The sequence below is a fragment of the Eurytemora carolleeae genome, unplaced genomic scaffold (genome assembly GCF_000591075.1).
Source record: "Eurytemora carolleeae unplaced genomic scaffold, Eaff_2.0 scaffold632, whole genome shotgun sequence".
NCBI lineage: Eukaryota > Metazoa > Arthropoda > Copepoda > Calanoida > Temoridae > Eurytemora > Eurytemora carolleeae.
In genome coordinates this window covers 35,791-62,081 of record NW_019396522.1, presented here as the reverse complement: position 1 = coordinate 62,081, position 26,291 = coordinate 35,791, and the positions used below count along the sequence as shown (strand labels likewise).

The 26,291-nt window shown below is 31.6% G+C and overlaps 2 protein-coding genes across 2 annotated transcripts in view; both read right to left on the bottom strand.

Annotated features, from left to right (window-relative positions):
- Positions 1-674: 674 nt before the first annotated feature.
- LOC111704813 (uncharacterized) lies at positions 675-9,904 on the bottom strand. The gene is made up of 10 exons (XM_023477163.1): positions 9,899-9,904; positions 7,706-7,781; positions 6,585-6,685; positions 5,123-5,164; positions 4,753-4,791; positions 3,931-4,016; positions 3,541-3,866; positions 3,078-3,136; positions 2,373-2,479; positions 675-843 (listed from the first exon to the last, which is right to left on the bottom strand). The coding sequence occupies exons 1-10, from the start codon at positions 9,902-9,904 to the stop codon at positions 777-779; spliced, it is 909 nt and encodes a 302-aa protein (XP_023332931.1). The 3' UTR covers positions 675-776.
- A 185-nt stretch (positions 9,905-10,089) lies between these two features.
- Positions 10,090-26,291, bottom strand: part of LOC111704811 (uncharacterized) — a 44,873-nt gene continuing 28,671 nt past the window's right edge. The window contains exons 35-53 of the mRNA XM_023477159.1: positions 26,158-26,181; positions 25,502-25,861; positions 25,158-25,218; positions 24,570-24,713; positions 24,114-24,326; positions 23,790-23,849; positions 22,743-22,834; positions 22,393-22,569; positions 21,589-21,677; positions 20,224-20,406; positions 20,073-20,169; positions 19,558-19,734; positions 18,285-18,448; positions 17,485-17,630; positions 16,927-17,020; positions 16,645-16,712; positions 14,648-14,714; positions 13,748-13,857; positions 10,090-10,578 (exon numbers count right to left, since the gene is read on the bottom strand). Of these exons, the coding sequence (XP_023332927.1) occupies positions 10,456-10,578; positions 13,748-13,857; positions 14,648-14,714; positions 16,645-16,712; positions 16,927-17,020; positions 17,485-17,630; positions 18,285-18,448; positions 19,558-19,734; positions 20,073-20,169; positions 20,224-20,406; positions 21,589-21,677; positions 22,393-22,569; positions 22,743-22,834; positions 23,790-23,849; positions 24,114-24,326; positions 24,570-24,713; positions 25,158-25,218; positions 25,502-25,861; positions 26,158-26,181 (2,449 nt within the window). The 3' untranslated portion in view covers positions 10,090-10,455. The remainder of the gene's footprint in view (positions 10,579-13,747; positions 13,858-14,647; positions 14,715-16,644; positions 16,713-16,926; positions 17,021-17,484; positions 17,631-18,284; positions 18,449-19,557; positions 19,735-20,072; positions 20,170-20,223; positions 20,407-21,588; positions 21,678-22,392; positions 22,570-22,742; positions 22,835-23,789; positions 23,850-24,113; positions 24,327-24,569; positions 24,714-25,157; positions 25,219-25,501; positions 25,862-26,157; positions 26,182-26,291) is intronic.

Sequence of the window (26,291 nt, the reverse complement as noted above, 5' to 3'; positions counted from 1 at the left end):
CTCTTCATACGGGTAGATACTCATAATATGGGTAGATTACTCTTAATATGTGAGTAGATTACTCAATTAATCGGATTTTTAATATGCCAGTAGATTATTCTTAATACGGAAAGATTACTCTTAAAAGGGATAGATAACTCTTTATCAGGCTGATTACTTTTAATGTTTGCAACTGACATTTTTTCACATTAATGGCCATTTTTTACGTTCTGAAACTGACGACATTTAGATGAAAAAATATTTGGACGACGACATAGATTAATAAAGAATGATTTTTTATAATTTCCACCTTATGTCGATTCTGTCTAATGTACTTGAACGCAATATATTTAGATATATCAAACAGATTTTTCCTACCAGCTGTGACTTTGAATTAAGTCCTGCTTAAAATAATAGTAAGTCTTAGACCCCATTGTTATCCGATAAATGTAGACATTCGTATTTGCTATTTTATACTTTTTTATTGGGCTTTGTGTATTAAACCCTTAAGTATCTAAGGTATCTTACGCTATTTCGAATGAGAGATAAAAAAAACGACATGATATTCCGATACAGACAAAATGCACTTCATTGTGATTAGTTTACTTGTGACCAACAAAGCATCATTTTTTTCTTCTCTCTTTTATACTTTTATCGACATTTTAAATGAAAAAATATTGAAAAATGTCATGAATATATTTTTAAAAAAGTTTTTTTTAACAGTCAATTAAAAATATAGTAAAAAGTTAAAACAATATGATTTGTTAGCGAGGAACTATATCCCTAAACCTTGTCAACTACTGAATTGTAGAGTTTGGAACTAGATTGCACTTTGGAACTGTTAAGATTTCTTCTCCATCAAAACTAAAAAAAGATTCTGTAAATCATTTTGACATTTTATCAAAATGATTTTATTATAATAAAACAGGTTAGTTTCTTTTTAATCATTTTGACATTTGATTCTATTAAAATAAAATAATTCTTTAAATCAATTTGACATTTGATTAACAAAAACAGATAATACTCTGTAAATCATTTTTACATTTTATTACATAGATTAAAATAGTTTATATTCTGTAGAATCAACTTGCCATTTGATTAGATTAAAACGGATTAGATTCTTATAATTATTTTTTACAATTGATTAGATAAAAATAGATTGAATTTTTTAAAATTATTTTGACATTTGATTAGATTAAAAAAGAAATTATTCTTTAGACTCGATTTGACATTTGATTAGATTAAAACAGATCTTTAGACTTGATTTGACATTTTATTAGATTGAAACAGATCTTTAGACTCGATTTGACATTTTATTAGATTGAAACTGATCTTTAGACTCGATTTGACATTTTATTAGATTGAAACAGATCTTTAGACTCGATTTGACATTTTATTAGATTAAAACAGATCTTTAGACTCGATTTGACATTTGATTAGATTGAAACAGAAAACATTCTGTAGAATTAATTTGAAATTTAATTTTTGATTAAAACAGATTAATTTTTTATTTTCATTTTGACATTTGTTTAGATTAAAACAGACAAGATTCTGTAAAATCATTTTTACATTTTGATTGAATTGAAAGAAAGTGTTTACATCTAGTAAAGAAATAAAACTAAGCACTCAAACTCTTTCTCTTACCCAGGCATTTTTCCAATCTAATTTAGAATATGTTTGATATTTCAAATTATGGTTATATTATTCAGAAGAATTTTTTTAATAAAAAAATGAAAGGTCTTTGACATCATATGTAAAGAATAAAGCGATATTAGGAATTCAGCCGAATTGCCACGTCACTAAGTCGTTTCAACCAAATGAATTGTCAAGATTGACAACCTTTTTGGTTTCAACATTTCCGCATAAATTTAAATCATAATCTTTTGAGTTCAGAGTCATATTTTTAGGTTTCTTTCTTGACCAGTTTTTCTATCGTATATTGAAAGAAACTGAGTACTCTCATCATACTCACAATTCTTAAATACTAGGATCTTTTTCCTTTTATTTAATGTCGGACACACTGATAGTTCAAACTATGAATCATCGTTTCGATCAATTATCACATTTACAGCTTTACATCCTGAGGTCGAGGTCGCAATGCAAAGCTTTTAGGATTAGACGATTTGAGTTCCTTCCACAAAGGAATTGAGTCTTTGCCAAAAACTCTGATTTTATAATACCTTTATCTTTGCAACCCATGATGGTGTACACTATATTTATCTCAAACAATAAATTCTGTTCGATAAAAAAATATTTAAGTTTGAAATTTGAAAGGTTTACACCATTAGGTTGCAATGATATAGCGATTATAAAATTTTAGTTTGTGGCAAAGTCTCAGTTCCTTTGTTTTTTCTCTATCGATCAAAAGGAATTATATTGTGAATATATTGTACCTCTGTTCGGGATCCTCTGCTTGTGTACATTGTACAACAAGTGGTCCAGTACAGTCTGTACATGCATCCCCTTCCTGACCTTTGTTAGGCAAGTAGAAGAAGAGAGACTGAAATAAATATATTTTTTAGCGTATATAGTTCTTTTAAATAATTTCTTTTTTATTAAAGGATCCAAACCATCAAAAAATAATTTATTTAATTATCATTTTCATAATATTTCCTCCTTCATTCTCCTTTCTACTCTTTTGTTGCCTGTCCTTTGATCCGGCAAATTGGGGAAACAGTTTGTTTTTACGAAATCCTGTACAGCTGCAAATATATTGTATAACAGCCCAGAACGAAACCCTGTACAGCTGCAAATATATTCTATAACAGTCCAGAATTGCTTAGTGAAATGCTGCATTGAAATATATTTATAACCAATGTGTATTTGATTAAAAATAAAAAGTTAAGCGAAAAAGTCAAAGAAATTGAGTTTTTGCCATCAACTCAGATTTTCAAATCACTATATCTTTGCAAATTGATGGTGTAGACCTCTGATATTTCAAACTATAAATTCTGTTAGATTGAATAGTCTAAAAGGTTTACACCGTCAAGTTGCTAAGATTAGAAATTTTGAACGTGTGCAAAAACTCAATTCCTTTGTTTTCAAAATGTAAAAACTTTAATAACTGAACTTAAACTGTTTATAAAATGCTAAACTACCTTCAGATCATCTAAAATGTTTCCTTGTTCCATTTTCTCTGTTTTTACTTCTTGGCCACCTAAATGATTATTTTTTTCATAAATATCAAAGGAATTGATTCATTCCCTCAAACTCTTATTTTGCAATCCCAATATCTTCGCAACCCAATTTACACCTGAGGATTCTGTTAGATCAAATGATCTATATCATCATTACATGTAGTATTTGTATTTAATGTTATGCTTGATTGAAATCATGTTTCCAATCATAGAATATCGATGCTGTTTCTAAAGAGCTATTGAAAAAAATGTGAAGCTCTAAACGTATACCTTATAAACCTATAATATAAGCTTGCTTTACTAAAATGGAGAATAAAGGTTACACAATCAATAAATCTTTCCCTTTTGTTTAGCTTGAAGTGTAGACTATCTGCATTTTGATAAATTAAAAAAAGTTTTTCTTTTAATGAATATTGATTTGTACCTGACTGGCCAGCTGGTTGCTCAGCTGAGTAAACAGCAGTTGGGGAATTAACTGGCACATTTACAGAAAATCTGCGTTGCCCGAAAGGCCAAAAGGTGGCCTGCCCGATTTCAATAGGATTATCATGATTTGGTTGTGTATTATCATTATTAAAAGGAATAAAGGAGTCAAGAGGATTGTAAATATCATCGTCGTAATCATATGGTTCCTCTGATTCTTCTTCATCTGGTTGAATCTGTTTAATAACTTCCCCATGTTTGTTTAATAATGATCTATGCTCTGCATTTTCCTCAGGAAGTTCCGGATAACTAAGAGCGTATTGAAGCCTGGTGTAAAAATTCTGAATTATTTAAAATTTTGTGTATTTTTTTACTTTTTAAAAGTACTCACCTTACTGGTCGTATTCTGGTGTTAATGTAAGCATTGTGCTGAAGTTCTCCAATAGCAACTTTCTCCCCCCTCTCTCCTTTCCCAACCTAAACATTACTGAGGAATAATCCTCATTTTCCTTCTTTATTTTCAGCAAACAGAACTCAGGCCGAATTTTTAGAATTCAAACCATGTCGCTGAACTGCCTAAATCTGATTCCATTTGAGCGCCGACTCAAATCTCGAAACACTAAAAAGAAATTTAAATGAAACCAACCATGCTTGAGCCGCGTCTCAAATTCCAGACAGGGCTCAAGTTCTTTAAATTCGGCCTCTGCACTGGTATGAAAAACTAGTTTGAAATTAGCTCAAGAAAAACTACTACAGGTCGGAAATAAGTCGAATTTTGATTACAAGTCATGCAGTTGGCATCGAGTATCTAATCCAAGATTTAGAACAAAAATGTGTTGAGAATATCTTTGCTTTTGAACACCAGTCTTTAATACAAAAAAAGTTGAGTTTCTCATTCAAGCTTTGGCCAAGTTTGAACTTATTACGCCAAGATAGAAAACTAAAGGAACTGTAAACGTAATTTCAAGTGACCTTCCATTAAAAGAGAAGTATTCCGGCCCGATTAACAACGGTACCCTTCAAACCTTTATCTAATCATGATCAAGCATGTCGGACAAATATTTGTTAAAAAATACAAATGCAGATAAATATTTTAAATATCGTCTTCCAATGTAAACACTGTAAGTTTAAATAGTAGTTTCAGGAAACGGGATAAAAATACTAAAAGATATATTTTGTACAACAAAACAACTTATATTAATGAAGAATGTACCTTCTCGAAATGATAATCAAGCACTTGATATCCGACAGGCTAAAAAAATGTTGTATTTAAAAAAATTCGATATTTAGATTTTTTGTTTGTTTGTTTTGTATCTAATGCGTCGGCTGTGCCAAATTTAATTTTGTTATATTTACATGAACCAAGGGGGAAATGTGTAGGGTAAATATAAATTCAAAAAAATCTTTTCAAAAATTAAGTCCACCAATAAAAAATTGGAAAATCTTAGAAATTTCTTTTGTTGTTATTTCTTTTAAAATGCACAATAATTTCAGTTTTATAATTGTTGACAAAACAAGGAAAAAACGTTGAATTTTTATATTGATTATAATCCAATGGCATTATTTTCTTCTTAAAGAAATACCTTGGTTGATTCAACTGAGCCTTCCAAACTGCCAACATTTTGCTAAAATAGATTTATATTGTCATTTTTTGGGAAATTTTTAATTTTTTGTTCATAGGATGTATTGTGCACATTTTGCAGTTTATGGTGCGTATTGATATTGTACATCTACCATGGTATACCTGAGTGGAAAAAATATAGTTACGAAGGGATAAGAATGCACAGTATACCTGAGTCTACGGATAGTTATGTACAGTATACCTTAGTATACGGAAAGTTATGTACAGTATACCGTAGTCTACGGATAGTTATGTACAGTATACCTAAGTAAACGGATAGTTATGTACAGTATACATGAGTCGACGAATAGTTATGTACAGTAATACGGATAGTTATATACAGTATACCTGAGTATACGAATAATTATGTACACGGATAGGAATGCACAGTATACCTGAGTCTTTCGAATAATTATATACAGTATACCTGAGTATACGGATAGTTATATACAGTTTACCTGAGTTTACGGATAGTTATATACAGTATACCTGAATATACGGATAGTTATATACAGCATACCTGAGTATATGGATAGTTACGTACAGTATATCCTGAATATGCGGATAGCTATGTACAGTATACCTGAGTATACGGATAATTATGTACAGAATACCTGAGTATACGGATAGGAATGCACAGTATACCTGAGTCTACGGATAATTATATACAGTATACCTGAGTATACGGATAGTTATATACAGTTTACCTGAGTATACGGATAGTTATATACAGTATACCTAAATATACGGATAGTTATGTACAAAATACCTGAGTATACGGATAGTTATATTCAGCATACCTGAGTATATGGATAGTTACGTACAGTATATCCTGAGTATACGGATAGCTATGTACAGTATACCTGAGTATACGGATAATTATGTACAGTATACCTGAGTATACGGATAGGAATGCACAGTATACTTGAGTCTACGGATAGATACGTACAGTATACCTGAGTCTACGGATAGTTATTAAGAGTATACCTGAGTATACGGATATTTATGTACATTATACCTGAGAATACGGATATGTTTGTACAGTATACCTAAGTATTGATATTGTACGTGAGTGGAAAAAATTATAGTTACATGTAGTATACCTGAGTATACGGATAGTTATGTACAATATACCTGAGTCTACGGATATTTATGCACAGTATACTTGTCATAAACAGTATACCTAAGTATGCGGATATTTATGTACAGTATATTGAGAATACGGATAAGTATGTACAGTATACCTTAGTATTGATATTGTACCTGAGTGGAAACAATTATAGTTACGTATAGTATACCTGAGTATACGAATAGTTATGAAGAGTATACTTGAGTATACGGACAAGTATTTACAGTTTACATGATAGTTTACGGATAATTATGTATAGTATACCTAAATTTACGGATAATTATGTACAGTTTACCTGCGTGTACGGATAATTATGTACAGTATCAAAATGATGCTGTGCAGGAGGACCAAAGACAGGATTACTAAGAACTTGAGGTTGGTGTACAAGGATGGGAGCTGTGTACATAACAATATATGATTTTTCAGAGGAATAAAAGAGCAACAGTTATTTGATTCACGAAGAAAACATTATTTAACCATAAATTTTGTCTTTCAGACTTCAAATGAGCTTCGACGAGATCCACAGGACTTTTCTGTTAAAAACCATTGCGGGAAAATATAATCTGTTATTATGAGGGTGAAATATAATCTGTTATAATTAGGGTGAAATATAATCTGTTATAATGAGGGTGAAATATAATCTGCTATAATTAGGGTGAAATATAATCTGTTATAATGAGGGTGACATATAATCTGTTACAATGAATAGGAATATAATCTGTTATAATGAGGGTGAAATATAATCTGTTATAATTAGGGTGAATTATAATCTGTTATAATGAGATATAATCTGTTATAATGAGGGTGAAATATAATCTGTTATAATGAGATATAATCTGTTATGATGAGGGTGAAATATAATCTGTTATAAAGAAGAATATAATCTGTTTTAATGAGGATGAAATATAATCTGTTATAATGAGATATAATCTGTTATGATGAGGGTGAAATATAATCTGTTATAATGAGATATAATCTGTCATAATGAGGGTGAAATATAATCTGTTATAATGAGATATAATCTGTTATGATGAGGGTGAAATATAATCTGGTATAATGAGATATAATCTGTTATAATGAGGGTGAAATATAATCTGTTATAAAGAAGAATATAATCTGTTATAATGAGGGTGAAATCGAAAATGTCAAATCCATTCACAAAAGAAAAAAAACTAGAAACTCATCCAGTAATTAACGATTTAAAATCACAGATCTTAAGGAAATGTCGATTTTTAATTTTTTAGTTTGTATGAACGATCATTAATCATTACTGCTGAACCACTTGACTGATTTGTCTTAAATTTTGATTGAACAGTTTGAAGAACCACGAAAATGCTTGTACAATAAGCACATATAAATAAAACGTTCATATAGATTGTACATTGTATATATATATATATATATATATTATAGTTCCTAAAGGAGGCAGAATGTCATGGCTGAGCAAGAGTGGAGGTAGAGGTAAATCGCTTACATACCTAGTAATCAGTATCTTTATTTATTTTATCATCATATATCTTTCAATATTAGTTTTATTTACTGTTATCCATATATATACAATATTAGCTTGGGAACCAAGCGTTTCCCAAGTTATTCAAGTAGTTACCGGGAAACTATTTTTTTTGCTATGAAAGTCGAACCACTGAGAATATTCCGGTGGTTCTCCCGACTTCCTCAATCCAAATTTGAGGTAAATCGGTCCAGGGGTTCCTGATCGTTATGATATGTTATGGTTAATGGATCTAAAATGATCTGACAATCAACCCGGAGTATCTTCAGTAAATAGCAGTTAGTAAATTGAGTAAATCAGAGATGGGGTGAGTAACTGATATATATTTAAAGGGACTGTATTCGATGTACAACCCTGGACAGATTTGTCAAAAGTTTTTTGTTAATGTATTTTCTCTGTAAAAATGTATTTGTGAATTTATGCACAGAGTCGATGAAGGAAAATTTCGAGATTCAAAGTTTGTTTAAGAAAAACAACGATTGTGACCAGGTGAGACTCTAAGTCAAAGAGAATATATTAGTAAAGAGTGGAATTAACTAGAAAAAAGTGTTGAACGGCCATTTTGTTGTAGTGTTTCCATACTTTAATTTACATTTTTTTGCTCTATATCCTTTTGGCTATTATCTGTTCTATGCAAAAAGTGTTCCGTTGTGAATCAGTCTAAAAATGGAAAATCACCTTAATATGCGTCAAAAGTCCCGTTAAATAAAGTCTGTTTGATTTTGTAGAACAAACTTTACGGTCACAGATTTAAATTTTTTCGTCCGGCCCTTAATTTTTAATTTTGATGAAACATTTAAACAAAATTGGTAGCCTTTTTTGAAACTCTATTCAAAGATGGTAGTGTTTCCAACGCAAGTGGAGTTTACTTGCGTGCAATTGCGAGCCCTTGCGCGCAAGTGAATTTAATTGAGAGCAGTTCCATAATAATTGCACGCAATAGCGCGCAAATCCGTCCAATTTTCTTGCGTTTGTGTTTCAACTTTTTGACAATATTCAATTTCAACCTCATGGCACGCAATAAATGCAATTAATTATTGCGCAATTCCTTTCAACAACATCAAATGCTAAGAAAATTGAATTTAAGCTTAATCTTTTGTTCTATAATATTCATTTACAGCATGTTAACCAGAAAACTCTGGTATGGGAAGATGACATTTTAGACTCAACTTAAATATTTGAAAACTGTTGAAACAATTGTGAAACTTGGGTCTCGATTATTTTAAAATCTACCGAGATATTTCCATTTAATTGTATCTGTAGCATAAATTTGTAAGTCAAACAGTTAAAAATATTAATTTTTAGATGGAAAAGTAATTCCGTTGCACGCAATGCCGCGAATATTTAATTGCTTCCTTTTTGCAATATAGCGGAATTGCGCGCAATGAAATGGCGCAAGCGGAAGCAACCATTGCGCGCAATTTCGAGGAATTCCAATTGGAAACCTTAAAAGATGGCAATGCAAGATTCACAACGGTATCCTCAAAAGCTTTGTCTAAAGGAAACCAAATTTGATTTTAACAATTATACAATTTTGAATTTGGAAAATCGACAATATCTTCCACACATTAAACAGATAAAGGTTTCAAGTATACTATTGTAAATCGGGCATTGACATTTTTGCATAAAGAGTCCCTTGAAATTTCGCTTAAAGATTTTAAATTTCAAAAATCTCCGTAAATAAATATTAGTCTCTCTTTTTAAGCAATTATTCTAATGACATAAGGTTTGCAGAATTCTTTTTTAAAAGCAGTTTTTTTCATTGATAAATATTTTACAAACGTTACAGATGTTTACCATAAAATTGTAAACTGAAAAATTTTAGGCTTTCTCAATCTTTTTTAATCACAAAAATAAATTTTTAAGTGTTTTTAGCGTTTATTTTTTCATTAAAATTACGAAACAGAAGACGACATTTAAAAACATCAAAACACGTAATTTTTTTTAAAGTTTAATGCAATTTTAAGCAGAAGAAAAAACGAAATCCGTTTCGTTTTAATTTATAACGGCTATTTTTTTGCAAAACGGCTTATCCGTTTCATTAACGGTTAAAAAATCAACGGCGTTAAAAATTGAATGCATGGGCCTTTCATGTATACCCTCATTGTACACCCCCTGGCTAAAGTTTCTCTAGTTTGTCATTTTTTCTCTCTCACCCTGTATCTCTGAATATTTTTAGAAGCTCCTTGCAAGACCTTCTTCTCTGAAAGCTAAATTTATACTGAATCACAATAACAAATAAAGAAAATAAGCGGTGTAGAATGAATTTTCATTGATTAAAACTATAAAATTAAAATCTTATATTTTATTTATTCTCGTAGGGCAGACAAACAACCTTAAAAACTATTAAAGCAAAGAAAAACAAACACGACAATTACATTTTCACAATATTAAAATACATACTTATAAATATAAAGCAGACGACAATTGCAAGCATTTTAGATTTATCACTGGTCGTCTTCATTTTTGACATTTTATAAAATTGACCATGATCGTGAATTACATTAAGATATACACTTGAAAAGATTCGAAAAATTATGTTAAAAAGAAAAGAAAAACAATGTGAACCTCTAATAAATAATTGGGAATCGATTAAGTTAAGGAACACTTCTAATAAATTATCTTTTTAAATATATTTAGCCAGAACATTTTTAACTTAGAGGTCGTCCACTCCAAGTATTTCGAGTCCTGTTGTTCCTTCTTGATTTCTCATTCCTTTCTCAAACATTTTCTTCGTCTTCAAATCAAGCTCACCATCAAAATATGTAGAATTGATGTACTAAAAATATTTTTAAAAAATTACTTTTTTCAGAGCTTAAACACAAACACAAAGTTTTACCATCAAAACATGGGGAGTTATGTACTAAAATATTACACTTTTCTTGAGCTCAAACACAAACACAAAGTTTTACCATGAAAACATGGGGAGTTATGTACTAAACTATTATATTTTTTTTGAGCTTAAACACGAACACAAAGTTTTACCATGAAAACATGGGGAGTTATGTACTAAACTATTAAAATTGTTTGATCTTAAACACAAACACAAAGTTTTACCATCAAAACATGGGGAGTTATGTACTAAACTATTACACTTTTTTGATCTTAAACACAAACACAAAGTTTTATCATCAAAACATGGGGAGTTATTTACTAAACTATTACACTTTTTTGAGCTTAAACACAAACACAAAGTTTTATCATCAAAACATAGGGAGTTATGTACTTAAATATTACACTTTTTTTAGCTTAAACACAAACACAAAGTTTTACCATCAAACATGGGGAGTTATGCGCTAAACTATTACACTTTTTTGAGCTTAAACACAAACACAAAGTTTTACCATCAAAACATAGGGAGTTATGTACTAAACTATTACACTTTTTTGAGCTTAAACACAAACACAAAGTTTTACCATTTAACATAGGGAGTTATGTACTAAAATATTACACTTTTTAGACACAAAGTTTCACTATCAATATCTGTGGAATTGATGTACAGGGTGTCCCAATAAACATTGGAATTGAATGACGATTTCAATATCGTCTTTTAAAATATTTCTTTGATTTAGTATAGTAATAATTAATAATAATAATTCGTAGATTTTCGTCTGCTATGTTTAAAATTTGTTTGTTTATGTTTTGACTGCAAACGGTTGTACTTAGTAAAACAAAAAATAACAGTATACAACAGAGTTAACTTGTCCGTCTTCATATTATGGACACATTTTTACAGCCGTTCGTTTTCATAAATTAAACTCTAGCAAACTTATTAATAGTATGGCTTTTGAAATCAGGTATTATACAATGCTAATTTAAAAAAGGCGATTTTGAAATTGTCACTGAATTCCCATCTTCACTACAAATATTACAGAGTGTATTTTTTTCAGAGCTTAATTTACAATAAATTAAAACTATTATAACTATTAGAACTATTAAAACTACAGGTTGTCCCACGAAACACGACAGTTTGTGAATAGCTTAAAATGTATTCTTCTATAAATAGTTAAGCTGTTTGATATCAAAGACTATAATGAAAAATATTGTATGCCAATTATATTATTGTAAAATTGATTTATTAATTATATAATTGAAGTATATTTGAGAAAAGATTTTTTTAACGAAATAACATGCAAAAAGTCTTTAATATTCAAAACTATTCAACAACTGTATGCTTCATAGGACACCCTGTATAAGAATATTAACCCTATTCCTGCTGGGAAGGGGGTCAATTTGACCCCCCCTTTAGTTTTTTTTCATAACTCAAAAAGTATTGGTCTGAGGCTGTTGAAATTTTCTGACTTTTCTTACATACCCAAAGCCCTCCCTTTAGGCCTAAAACCGGGCTTTAATACTAACTGCCTGAGTCCTCAGGCACAATGCCTGAATGACCGCTTTTTCCTGTAACAAACTAAATCTTTGTTTTGACCCACTTTCACTTGTCAGATTTTGATAAAATTTAGCTTTTTGGAAATCCTTTGACAAAAGGAAACGAATTGCACAGTTTTGCAAAAAAAAATTGCAAATTTTTGCAAACAACTTGTCAAAGGAAATTTGCACATTTTTAGTTTTTCTTGATTAAAAATCAGGTTATTTAAAATTTTGCAAACATTTATGCATATTTGAAATTGCATGGTCAAGGGCTTTTCAAAAATGTATATTTTTTCATTTTTTGGACAAATTTTTTTTGCAGACATTTTTACTATATAACTGGATTTTGCGATAAAAAATTTAATTTTTGCAAATTTGCAAATTTTTTTGCAGATTCTAAAAGTAGAGCACTAGAGCTTTCAAATGACGTATCATTTGTCATATTTGGACATCAAACATGGGATTTAGAAGGGGGGGGGTCAAATTGACCCCACCCAGCATATCCTGGTTTTCAAGTACCGTAGCAGAGATAGGGTTAAAATACAGTGAAATCAGAACAACAGAACTTAGAAAAGTAAAACCTATGAACAGATACAAAATAAAGTATTTTTGACATATTTAAGAATATCGAATTTTAACTATAACGCTTAAGGGGATCGAATGTATAGAAGATGCTCTGTGTGTAAATGTGATAAATAGCTTTTGAATCGTTCTTAACCCTATAAAGGCTGGGGACTCTAAATCTATGTATAGCCTGGGGGGGATTCGGCGCCCCCCCCCCTTCAAAAAACCTTAGAGAATAGGTATAGGGTTGAAATACATGTTTAAAGCCCTATTTTTCAAGGCCAGCTCAAAGAAAAAAAAATTAGACCGATAACTTCAATAGTTTGGGTGCTATAGAGGGTTGAAAAAATGCCTAAAGAAGAGTCAAAAAAATTTTTAAAAAGTTATGGGCTATTTTAGATTTTTTTACAGACAGGACTTTTTCCCTCCCTGTACCCTAACCTAAAAATTTAAAAAGAATATTTTTACAAAAAATCCTTTAAATTATTAATCATTAAAAGTCACAACATTTTACGATAATAGTGTCAAAAATGATAGTGCTAGGACAAAAAACTAAAGGGGGCCGCTAAACACCGATCAACACAGCTGATTCGTTACTAGCGTCATGTTAAACGCGGTTTTTCAACATTTGAAAGTAAATTTAGATTTTTTGCCACTTTTAGAAAGTGCCGTTCATATTTCTGAAATATTTAATAGTATTCAAACAAAGTGCTTAACAATTATAAGCATTGTTGTAGATTAACATGAATATGTCTGACATCCTTGATCAGCCCAAGGTTTAAAGGTACCCCTGTGAATCGAGGATTCCCCACTTAAATGACAGGTCACTTGAATTTACACTTACAGTTTCTTTTAAACCCCTATTTTTGATATTTTAAGATATAAGAACTACGACAACATTCTTATTTATTCTTAGTATAAGGTTGGTACTGCTGTGTATGGAGCATATGTTAATCATATGTTAAATCAACATTTCCTTTTACAATTAAATTACATGATGCTTTGTGCTTTACCTGAAGAATTTCATCAACTTTCTCAGGTAGTTCATCAACTACATTCTCCTCCTCCTCCTGATCTAGTGCCTCGTCATCTTTATTGATCACCAACTGTTCATTCTTTAATCCTACATTAACAATAATCAGCAGTCAAATAAAAGTAAAATAATAATGCATAGAAGTGTGGTACAATAACATCAAACTTACTAAATTACAAAAATACCCCTTATTCTTTATAACTTCAGAGTTAAGTTAATAAGATGCTTGACCCAAATTGACTTGAATCCTAAATATACTGTGAACCCAAAAAAAGGTTCTCAAATATGTATATAGTATCATACAGTTCATTGCTCCCAGTCGGAGAAATAAAGCCTAATAGATGCAATCCAAGAATAAAGCCAAACAATCCAGACTCAGTCCAAGAGGATAATGAACTCCGAGTATGTTTCATTAGAAGTATATAACAGGATAGGCCAAAGAGGGTATTGAACCCTTTCTTATCTGGTAGATATACGGTTTAAAGGGCCGAACTAGGGTATGATCTATGCTGGAGAAAGGAGTGAAACGGCATTTATCTAGCAGGGGAAGAAAGCAGGATTGTCGGCCATCTTATCCCCGATCCCCCAAGACCCCAGCAGTTAGAACGAAGTGTCTGATCAGAAGAGTCGAATGGAAATATATTCCACTTGGGCAAATATCATGTGTATTTATATCAACTTTAGTTGGTCCAACACTTATCATTTGTATCGTTATAATGTAAATATAGTTTGTGTATAACCATGATTTGTTATTCCACTCAATCTGGGCTTTTTACATCTAAGTTCTTTTCAAGTCTAGATTACAGAATCAACCATCAAAAAGTTTGTACAGTCGTTTGAAAAGGCTCATCCTTTCTGCCTCTCCCCCCCCCCTTTGTACCTTCTGGGGAGAATTCCTCTAGGAAATTAGGTCTTTTATCTGCTCCAACCATAAACTTTATCACATCCTAGAATATTTGGTAATTTAGAAATGAGATTTTGCTTCTACTAATAATTAATTTAAATGCTTATAACCTAATCTCTTCTGTAAACTTGCACGAGGGAGGGGTGGCTGCTATTTTGGTTTTGGAATTGCTCCCAAGGTTTTGGAGTGCTTCCAGGATATTTGAGTTGGTCCTAGGGTTTTGGAGTAATATGTGAAAATGTATCCGACCTTTTATGAAAAGTCCTTTAAAAAGGGTACTTTAAAACCAAAAATCTAAAAAAGGGCTCTGCTACCCCTTTTTTACAGTCATTGTTAAGATATTTGCAAGGGAAATAATCTCAAATTTCAGTCCAAATAGCCATGTGTTGATCATAAAGTTTTGACTCTTGTTTAGTCAAACTGACGACATTTGTTGTAGCTTAAACATTTAATGAATACAATCAATGAAAGATTTTTTTATGCAAATAATTGGATTTTTCTCAAAAAAACTGGGTAATAAGATAACTTGTGAAAAATTTTAAGATGTTGAAACATCCTCAAATAAAACAGCTTAATGTATCTAGCTAAAAAAGGTTCTTTTTACATTTACCAACAATGTTTAATGTATAGGCTAAAGCAAATGCAGTTAATTTGGTTAATCAAAACTATATGATAGCCACAGGCTACTTGGACTAAAATTTGCATTTTTTTCCTGCAAATAACTAAAAATAGACAGCAAAAAAGGGGTAGCAGAGCACTTTTTTAACTCTTGGTTTTAAAGTACCCTTTTTAAAGAACTCTTCAAAAAAGTCGGATACATTTTTACATTTTACTCCAAAACCCAAGGAACAACTTTAAGATCCTGGGAACACTCCAAAACCCTGGGAGCAAACCAAAATCCAAAACGCTACCACCCCTCCCTCCTTAAACATATTGCTTTCTTAATGCAAATCCAAATAATTCCAATATATTGTACAACTATCTATATGTGTAGTGCACTTTCCCTAGTGTATATCGTTTTTGAAAACGATAATTTTTAAAAAACAGTTCGCTAAAGAATTTGACGTTTATAACAACGAATTTCAAGTTTTTTTCAGGAAGATAAGGTTATAAATGTTGTCTTAAATGTTTTTTTATCGAGACAAACCTGAATGTTTTCAGGAAGATAAGGTTATAAATGTTGTCTTAAATGTTTTTGTTTTATCGAGACAAACCTGAATGTTTTCAGGAAGATAAGGTTATGAATGTTGTCTTAAATGTTTTTGTTTTATCGAGACAAACCTGAATGTTTTCTGACCTCGGATTTTCCGACAAAAAATGTATTTTCTCTTTAAAAGGTCGTTAAAGACCATCAACTAAGGGTCGTCGTTAATAGTCGTTAACGAAGGTTCATAATCATCACTCATCGTAAACACTTATTCACGAAGGGTAGTTTTCAAAAACGCTCGTTTTATTTTATGAAAAACGATTGTTTTTGAGTTGTTAAAAAACGATATTTTAAAAAAAGCGAAAGTTTCTTTTTTCTAACTGCAATATCATCTTCATGTACTGTATATTAATATGTGTACTTACCTTCATGTCCTTTAAAAGTATTTCCATATGTGTTCTAACCTTCATGTACTGTATCAGTATGTGTACTCACCTTCATACACTGCTTATCAGTATTTGTAGTCACCTCCATATACTGTATATCAATGTGTGTACTCACCTTCATGTATTTGTATATCAGAATGTGAACTCACCTTCATATCCTGTATACCAATATGTGCACTCACCTTCATGTACTGTATATCAATATGTGAACTCACCTTCATGTACTGAATACCAATTTGTGCACTCACCTTCATGTACTGTATATCAATATGTGAACTCACCTTCATGTACTGAATACAAATATGTGCACTCACCTTCATGTACTGTATATCAATATGTGAACTCACCTTCATGTATTGAATACAAATATGTGCACTCACCTTCATGTACTGTATAACTTCAAGTTCATTCTTCCTACCCTCCAACTCTGCTTTAACCTCCTCATAACCTTGAAATCAAAAGATAAAAAGTATTCTATACATATTTTTCCTTTTTCAAAACATGAAACATGAAAATTTAGAGACGGCTGAATGGAATATATTCAGTCTTTTTCTCTACATTCTGGTTTTTAGCTATTTAAAACTCTGCAACTTTCTTTGCAAAATCATATATTATATTATTTTCCATTTATTTTAACAAAGTTTGTTAACGGAAATTCTAACCTTCGATGATAATTGTCAGCAGCACATTGATGAGAAGAGTGTTGACAGCGACAGCGTAGACGAAGAACATGATTGCAGCTGTTTGACTGGTTTGCTAAAAAAAGAAACAATTTAAAGTTATGGTTAGGGATGGGCATCAATTTTTGTGAAAATTGGATCTTTCAGAAAAATTCAAAATAACGTTCATTTTTTAAAAACTAATTGTTAACGATCGTTTCCATTTTATGGATCAGTCAGACCGTCAATGAACGATTTTTACATATTTTGTTCGAACAACCTTGAAAGAAATATCGTTTTCTACTTAACAAACTTATAAAAGGTTCTGTTTCGCATGAAATTAATATAAATGATTGTTTTTTTTCTGAACGAACGATTTAATTGAATGATCATTGAATTAAACGAACATAATAGATGAAAAATGATCAATAAATTCTGGAAACAAACGGATTTAAATTTGTATGCGACTAAAACTGTAGAAAACATACACTACAGGCATGCTATTCCATGAGTTTGCTGTCCATTCTACTTTATAAGTATTCATATTTTTATGATTATTACCAAAAGTTCTCCAAAATCAAACTTGTTCAGCATCATGGTTGAGCAAGTCTTGAACGCCTTCCCGATATCACTGAAGTCTTTCATGTCCGAGTACAGGATGAAGTAGAACATCTGCACGAAAGAGAAGAAAGCAAAGAAGAAGATAACTAAAAAATTTCATTCAATTTCGGTATGTGCAAGTTTTTAATCGGATTTGTTTTGTAGTTTTTTATTTTACTGTATAACTTTAAAGTGTTTAAAACTAAGCACGAGGCTTAGATCTTGTAGAAATGATGTTTCTATTATAAATTGTATTGAGCTACAGTTGTCCCAATAAAATTGTAAAATAGGAAGACGACATTTAACAATTTTTAATTTTCAATTACAGCTGTTCTTTATTGGTTAGATTATACGAGGGGTCCCACATAATATTAGATGTTAAAAAATCAAAATTGAGATTTAAGATAATAATCAGAAAATAAAAAAAATATATAAGGCTAATATAAAAAACACAGAAAATACAAGGTTTTTCGAGTATTATGTGCGTATTTTTGTGTTGAAGCTTCGAGATAATCCAATATGATAGGGAACGCTCTGTATGTAACATCATAAATTTAGTGTTAAAGTCGTCTTCATAAACCAAAATTTCGTCAGTCTCGTAATCTTTGTTGAGATTTATTCAAATCTGCTCTTATAAACTGAAGAGAATTTAGGAATTAGACCATTTTGTATCTTTAAAATTTTAATCAAATCTTAATTTTGAACGTCCTTAATTGATGATCGGTGTTCTTTTCATGTTTTTCCGAATAAAATAAAATTTCCTAAAAATCCGGAAAGACTCTCCCAGCATCTGAGCAGTGTAAAGTTGAGGAGTGACATCTTGTTGTTAAACTCCAGGATCTTGAGGAGCTTGAGAACTGCCATAAACATGAGTAGACCAATAGTGTACCCGTAGTATTCATCTATCATTCCAACCCATTGCAGCCTGAATAATTATCTTTAGGAAAGGAATTGAGACTTGCCCCCAAATTAAATTTTTATAATCTATATATATCTCCTTGCAACCTGAAGGTGTAAACCTTGGATATTTCAAACATTTCATTATTTTATTTGATCTATAACAGAATTAATAGTTCGAAATATCTAGGGTCTATGGTTCTGGGTTTCAATGATATATGGGTAATGTTACTTCTGCTCTACGGCATTTCCGTCCTGCAGTACTTTCGTCCAACGATACTTCGGACCTACGCCACATCGGACCTACGACAGCTGTAGGTCGGATGTACATTCTATTTTGTCAATCTGACCTATGCAGGAACTGCAGATATAGTCAGTATGTAGTTGACAGTGCTACCATAAGAATCGATGTTCCGGTTGCGCACATATAGGTCGGATGCACAACTTTCGTAGGTCAGATGCACAGATTTTGTAGGTCGGATGCACAACTTTCGTAGGTCGGATGCACAACTTTTGTAGGTCGGATGCATAACTTTTTAAGATTGGATGCACAACTTTTGTAGGTCGGATGCACAAGGTTAGACTAAGACTATTTCTGGGCCAAACACTGCGGCTAGGACAGACAAGGGGGCCGAGCGCTGCGGCCACATTTATCAAAATAACCAAGTGATAGACAATGTGAGGTTAGGTTAGGTTAAGACAATTTCTTGGCCGAGCGCTGCGGCTACCTAAAAAGTTGTGCATCCGACCTACTAATGTTGTGCATCCGACCTACAAATATTGTGCATTTGACCATCAGAAGGGTGCTTGAAGCTGCTGAAAAACCACGTGCGGATAGGTCCTAAGTATCATAGGACGGATGTAACGTAATTATTCTAAATTTAGTCATTCTAACAAATGCATAAACTCTTTGCTATAATAAAATCGTACCTTGATCTCTAATATTATTTCTTAAATCTATTTAATTAAAATGTTTTTTTTTTTAAAATAGGTGGAAAAAATAATCAAACCATCTAAGAGCTATTTTTACCTAATAATCGCATACTTATCATTATCATTATGTAATTGTATAAGTTCGTTCTGTACAAACATACATGTGTTTTAGCAACAAACTTTATCATATCTAACTAAAATGACCTGATAAACCCGTTTCCATAGGTTTCTGCAAATATCTTCATAATCTCCTGGGTTAACATATTCCTATAGAGGAACAGACCTACTGCTGCGAATGCATCCAGAACTATCCCAACCTCGACATACGCCCAGTAGGATTTCCAGTACTCCATCTTCATCTTAAACATCTTTGTTATCTCCCTGAGATTTGGAATCATTCATTTTATTATTATTATTATTATTATTATTATTATTATTGATAGAAACTAAAGCTTCTTATTATTCAGGTCCTCGGTGATGATGTAAACACAATGACATATGTTATAAACTTCATACTTTGAAGTTGTGTATTCTACAGATAGACAGAGATTTCTACACTTATTACCATTTTTGATTTTTACAACTTTTAATGTTGTAATTGTTATTATTATTATTAGTCGTAGTATTAATATTATTTTTATTATTATTCTTATAATTTTTATGATCTTTTTATTTATATTATTATTATCTTTATAATAAATCCCATAAGATTCCAATTCCTGAGCATGAAGTATAAAATGAACCCAATGCATCCTATCTGGGATATAACAGCGAGGGTACCAAAGAACGTGAAAACTGTGATCAACCGAATCGGATCTAAAAAATTGAGATTTATAAAAACCTGAAATAAAGACTATTATAGATATCTACCTATTCGCCAGTATGGAGAAACCCCGCCCCCTGGCAACCATTCTCCGGCAATAGTTACGACAGAGAAGAGATTAAGATTGACATTGTAAGTCCCGAACTCTAGAAGAACAGCTCTAGTCTGATTGTTAATCCAATGCTGTTCTTGAAGGTATTGAAGTCGGTCCGATAAAGCTGCATTTGTTCCTAAACAGATTTTAAGAAATTAGGAACACAATATAAGTTTTAAAAGGCTGTACTCCGAATATTTTGCTTTTAATCTAGAACGAAATGCGCGAAATATGTCCCAGTGCTGTAACTATGTTACACCATTTAAAAACGGTCAAAAGTAAAGAAAATGTAAAGCCTGAAACTGATGTGAATTAGTCTACGGAGTATAGAACAAAATGTATTTACAGTATATAAAAAGAAGAAATAACGTTTGATACTAATAAGTTGAATAAAGCTGGAACTGTCTGGCAGACTCCTGCCTTTCTTTTGCCTCATATGACGGGTAAAACCTCCGCGTTTCGATCTTCGTAACAACTAACTCCTACTTTGGTTTTAGCTTGGCAACCTTTTTTTCGTTCCCTCTTGTATCAAAGCCTGTTGGCCTGAATTTTAAAAAGAGAGTTTAACGGCGGCTGGGTTTTTCCACGCGTTAAAAGCATTTATGTGCAGAAAGCATGATTTCTGGATGACATCTTTTAATGGACAACTATCTTAATATATCATACACAAATCGACTTACCATCCGCCTCACTTTTTGTCTAACCTATAGCATATATACAGAAGAGCTAATAAGCTGTCATGTTTATACGCCGGACTCTGAGCTTAGCTCTGGGTTCGTATGAGAAAAGAGAATTAAAGGGGGTTACATATCAATGGAACTATCAAATCTGAGCTTAGCTCCGGGTTCCTATGAGAACTGAAGGGGTTACATCAATGGAACTATCCCTATTCCGAGCTATTAAGCTCAAATGGTTTTACTAATAAATTCAAATTCAATATTATAAAGAAAATGTTAGACTAACCAAGGGCTATTAGTTACGCAAAGTTTATACTTCTATTTAAATTGAATCGTATTTTGATCTTTAATTCCCGATCTTTAAACTCACAGAACTATTCCTTTTTACCTTGTTATTTTAAATGTAAATGGCGACAAAAAAAATAAAAAGTAAAATGCTAACAAATTATGTTAAATAGGTAAAATTGTTATTAAAAGTCACAGATTGTTTGTTGTAAAATGTTTCATTTCATTTCATTTTCCTTTTCATTATAAAAATAATTATTACGTATTACGTACACCGTTTTAACCTCAAAAAGTTTTAGTATTCTTAAAAAATGTTAGTTTGTAAAAAATGGAGAGATTTAAAACCCTATTCTTACCTTTTAAATTGACAACATATCCCCCACCGCTATAGGTATCCCGCCATGCACTAATAGGCCAGCCTTGCATCTCTACATCCGTCTTGTACCTGCATGCATGTAGGCAATTCTCAAGCAATTCTGGTATTTTTTTGGGATACTATTTTTCTTTATAACTTCTATACCACTGTTGGGTTCCAACGAAATGAACAAATCGTTTCGCAAAGAATTTCGCAAATTGAGCGAAAATTTTTGATTTTGCTGAAATAAAACGTGCAAATTTCCTCATTTGAAATGTTTAATGAAAATTGTACAGCTACAGTCCAGGAAAAAAATACTAAAAATGTACAAGCTATAGAGACACCATATATTTTCGCGCAAATTCCACGCAAACATTTCGCGAAAAAATGCTTTTATTCTGTCAAAAAAAATACACAAATAATGCACGGAAAACAAACATGGACGCATATTCCAAGCAAAAACTTGGGCTTGCCTCAACAAAATTCATTTTCAAGAAAAATTGCGAAATTCCGCGAGAAAGTTTGCGGAATACACAAGAAAATTTGCGCATTTTTTTTAAAGAAAGTTTGCTTTCGCTGAAAACCCTATCCCACTCACAATCTTAGAGAATACATTTTGAATTTTTTTTTTTTACATTTATTTAGGGACAGACTACACAAAAGATGGAACTTTCTTCATTATGAGAAACTGATTATTTACAATTTAAAATGCGTATTTCTCTTGCAAGAAAACATATCGGAATTATCAGAGTTGAACACTGATAATCCTAGAAAGTAAGCTGATACATTTGTGAATTGTATTCACCTAAACTCTGCGGACTGGCAGGATGGGAAACCTTTGGTGAGTTCAGTCCTTTCCTCCCAAGCATTACAGAAATCTTTCTTCTCCTCGTTTATTAGGTTAGAGAGCTGAGCACATTCTTTAGTTAGATCAACTACAGATGGAGCTACAGTACAGGAGTTACGTTTGATCCTGACTTGCCTAAAATACACATTTATAAAACTGTTCTGACAAATAGTTTTATAGGCTTTTTTTTAAATAGGTTGAGTTTTTTTGAATTCCGATATCTTTAAAGCCTAATATCTATTTCTTTAATGATAAAAAATATTTATATATTACTCAATACTCATTATTTAAGAACAATAAAACAATACCTTAGAGTTGCAAAGCCAAGAATTCTTTGAGTATGATCTCCAATAAATCCTCGTAATCCATACGGTGGATCACCGTTGTATAATGGACCAGCCTGCAATCAGAGTTGACCATTTACTGATTTAATCCCCCAAAAGGTCAAATTTGGAAAATTTAAATTATCTGGAAATTTGGGAATTCAAGGGATCTGGGAAATTTTCAAAACATAGGATGAATCAAGAGATATCCAATTATTAATTAATTATTCATTTGCCAAAGAGTTAACCCTATCCCTGCAGGGGTACTTGAAAACCAGAATACGCAGGGGGGGGTAATTTGACCCCCCCCCCCGTCTAAATCCCATGTTTTTATCCAAATATGACAAATGATACATCATCGAGAAGCTCTTGTGCTCTACTTTTAATATCTGCAAAAAATTGCAAATTTGCAAAAAATGATTTTTTTTGTGCAAAATCCAGTCATATAGTAAAACATACATTTTTGAAAAGCCCTTGAAAAAGCCATTTCAGATATGCAAGAATTTTTGCTAAATTTTAAATAACCTGACGGGTAATTAAGAAAAACTAAAAATGTGCACATTTCCTTTGACGACTTGTTTGCAAATAATTTGCAAAAATTTCTTGTTTGTGCAATTCGAATTCTTCTGTCATAGGCTTTCCAAAAAGCTAAAATTTATCAAAATCAGATATCTGAAAGTGGGTTAAAACCGAGATTTAGCTTTTACAAGAAAAAGTTGTCATTCAGACTATGTGCCTGAGGACTCAGGCAGTTAGTATAAAAGCCTGGTTTTAGGCCTAAAGGGAGGGCTTTGGATATTTTGGAAAAGTCAGAAAACTAAAGGGGGGGGGTCAAATTGCCCCCCCCCCCAGCAGGAATCGGGTTAATATAGTTCCTTAATAAGAAAAGCAATTGAGCCTTTGGCACAAACTAAAATTTTCTAAAATTTCTAAAGACTCAATTTCATTGTTTAAACTTTCATTTTTGGAATTTTTTGTTAAATATTTTTCAGCTACTTTTGGTGGATTTTAAATGCAATTTGCAAACTCTGCCTTTAGTTCAGATAATAACGTTGAGTGTACCCATTTCCAGTAGTCATCAGTTGTAACAATCTGTTAAAATAGAGTTTGTAAGTTTTAAACATCTTTATAATTTTAAAAGTGAAATTAAAACGGAATATATATTTTCAAAAATTGATTCCTTTGATTTTCGATGCTGATGGGAAAAAAATGTTCACCTTTCTGATACTGCTTACATAAAATTTTTGTTTTATTCCGCCAAAATAATTTGGCTTATACATACTTAACATTTGTGTTAGAATGAAATTCGGAGGCGTAAAAGAATTTTTAAGAAAACATAAACCCCTGAAACTTAACCTCGTGAAATTTGTTTTTGAGAATAAAATTCTTCTCAATCTGATTCTTGAGGAATATGGAGTTCTTATCCCTGTTGTCTACTGAGATGATATAGATCATGACAAGGAAGATGATGTACGTGATTATCTCTTTAGCAAAGGCCTGGCTTTTCAATTCCTTTATTCGAGATTTCCTCAAGTTCTCAAGATGTTCCTCACTGTATGGTATATAGGTCTAAACATGTTTGTTAGTTAGTTGTAAACTCTGCTGAGTAAATCTACAATTTACTTAATAAGATAATTATTTATAATCATTGATATTAAAACTTTGTTAATTGGGCGTATTGCTCTCAAATAAAGGGTTATTTAAAAACACTTCATCAAAAACTTAAAATATACATTTAAGATTTTAACTTTCTTTATTTTTGACAGTCGTTGGGATGTTGGGAGCAAGCCCTATAGAATATATCTAAAGTACCTTGGTTTTGATAATTTTTTCATCTGAATCCCATTCAGGATCATGATTGATCATTACAGACTCTTCATCTGCTTCACTGTCATCAAGATCATCATCAAGATCCATCTTACAAACCACTTGATACACAACAGCATAGATGACAACCTAAACAATCACTTCTGCTTCTCGAATACTTTATTAAAAAACATATTTTCACATTTATAATAAGGACATTATGATATATTACAGACATAGCGCAGGAAACCAGTAAAAGTTGACTAACACTGATTTATCCTCAATAGTTTTTATAAAATTTCGGTTCTCTTCTAGAGTTCTGATTTTGTTTGAACAGTGTGAATACATTGTTAATTTTGAATCTCTTGAACTATTTTTTAGAAAGTTCAGCTTATTAAATTTGAATTTGGCGACTTGCAAATTCAAACAGCCGCTGAGGGATTGGAAGGCGCTTTAGTATCGGATTTGCAGGTCGCCGTATTTATAAAGCTAGTTGCAGGCAAATATATACTCTAGGCAATTTAGACAAATATTTCTTGCAGTGCATAAACTTTTAATTTTTCAGAGAAAAAAAGAATGATATTTACACTTTACCTTGATTGGTTCGACAATAAGGAAACTGGAGAAAAATGTGACAAAAAAGCATCCTAACCACCTAAAACCACATCATTTCATAAACATACATATTAATTTGCGAGTGTTTTGGTGTCGGTTTCTTTGTTTTTGTCTGTCCGTACAATACACTTTAAATTGTTAATTCACATGACCCTCGGGAAGGTTTGTGTTTGTGTCAAAATTTAAAATGTTTGAAATCCACCAATATAGAAACAGGAAAATCCGGGAAATGTTATTGATCTAACTACTTTGACATGAATGGAGAAGAAAAGCTTGCATTTATCATTAAACAACCATTTTTCTATTCAATTTTTTACTTTTACCTATGCACTTTTTGATTTCCCAGCACTACCCCGAAGGTGACTAGAAAATATACAGACACCACAATCGATAGCAGACATAAGAGCCAGCCTAGTACAGAACAGAACCAGGGTAGCAGAAAATTTTTCTTCTTTTTTCCATCAGCAGAACTTAACCCTATGTTTGGAACTATGGTGTATGCTTCATCCTCTAAATTTAAAGCTCGAACAATTCTATTCTTCCGAAGAGTTCTAGATTTTGAATACTTGAAGAGAATAGTAATCAGTAATACTATGGGGAAAGAAACTAGGTTGGCTGCCAGTCCAACAAAAACTTCATTCAGTGTTAGGTCCACAAGCCCCAAGGATACTTGATCTGAATCCCTGAAAAAAATGTAAACTTATAAAATTGTTCTAAGTTTATTTCTTGTTTTTAACACAAATATGACAATTTTGGAAATAAAGGCTGAACTATTGAATGATAAGAAATGTAAGATTTTTGTGAGAAATTTAAAATTTAAAATCAAAATATGAGTGAAAATATATATTTCGATTTAGTTTTAAGTGATCGAAGAATACCATCAAGTTACCTGATATTAATAATGCTGTACCAAAGTTACCTGATATTAATAATGCTGTACCAAAGTTACCTGATATTAATAATGCTGTACCAAAGTTACCTGATATCAATAATGCTGTACCAAAGTTACCTGATATTAATAATACTGTACCAAAGTTACCTGACATCAATAATGCTGTACCAAAGTTACCTGATATCAATAATGCTGTACCAAAGTTACCTGATATCAATAAT

Coding starts and splice junctions, on each gene's coding strand:
- LOC111704813 (XM_023477163.1), bottom strand. Junction 6,686..7,705: donor TGACATTCTGCCTCCTTTAG/GAACTATAATAT, acceptor TTATGTACACAG/CTCCCATCCTTGTACACCAA. Junction 3,867..3,930: donor ACCAGAATACGACCAGTAAG/GTGAGTACTTTT, acceptor TTTTTACACCAG/GCTTCAATACGCTCTTAGTT.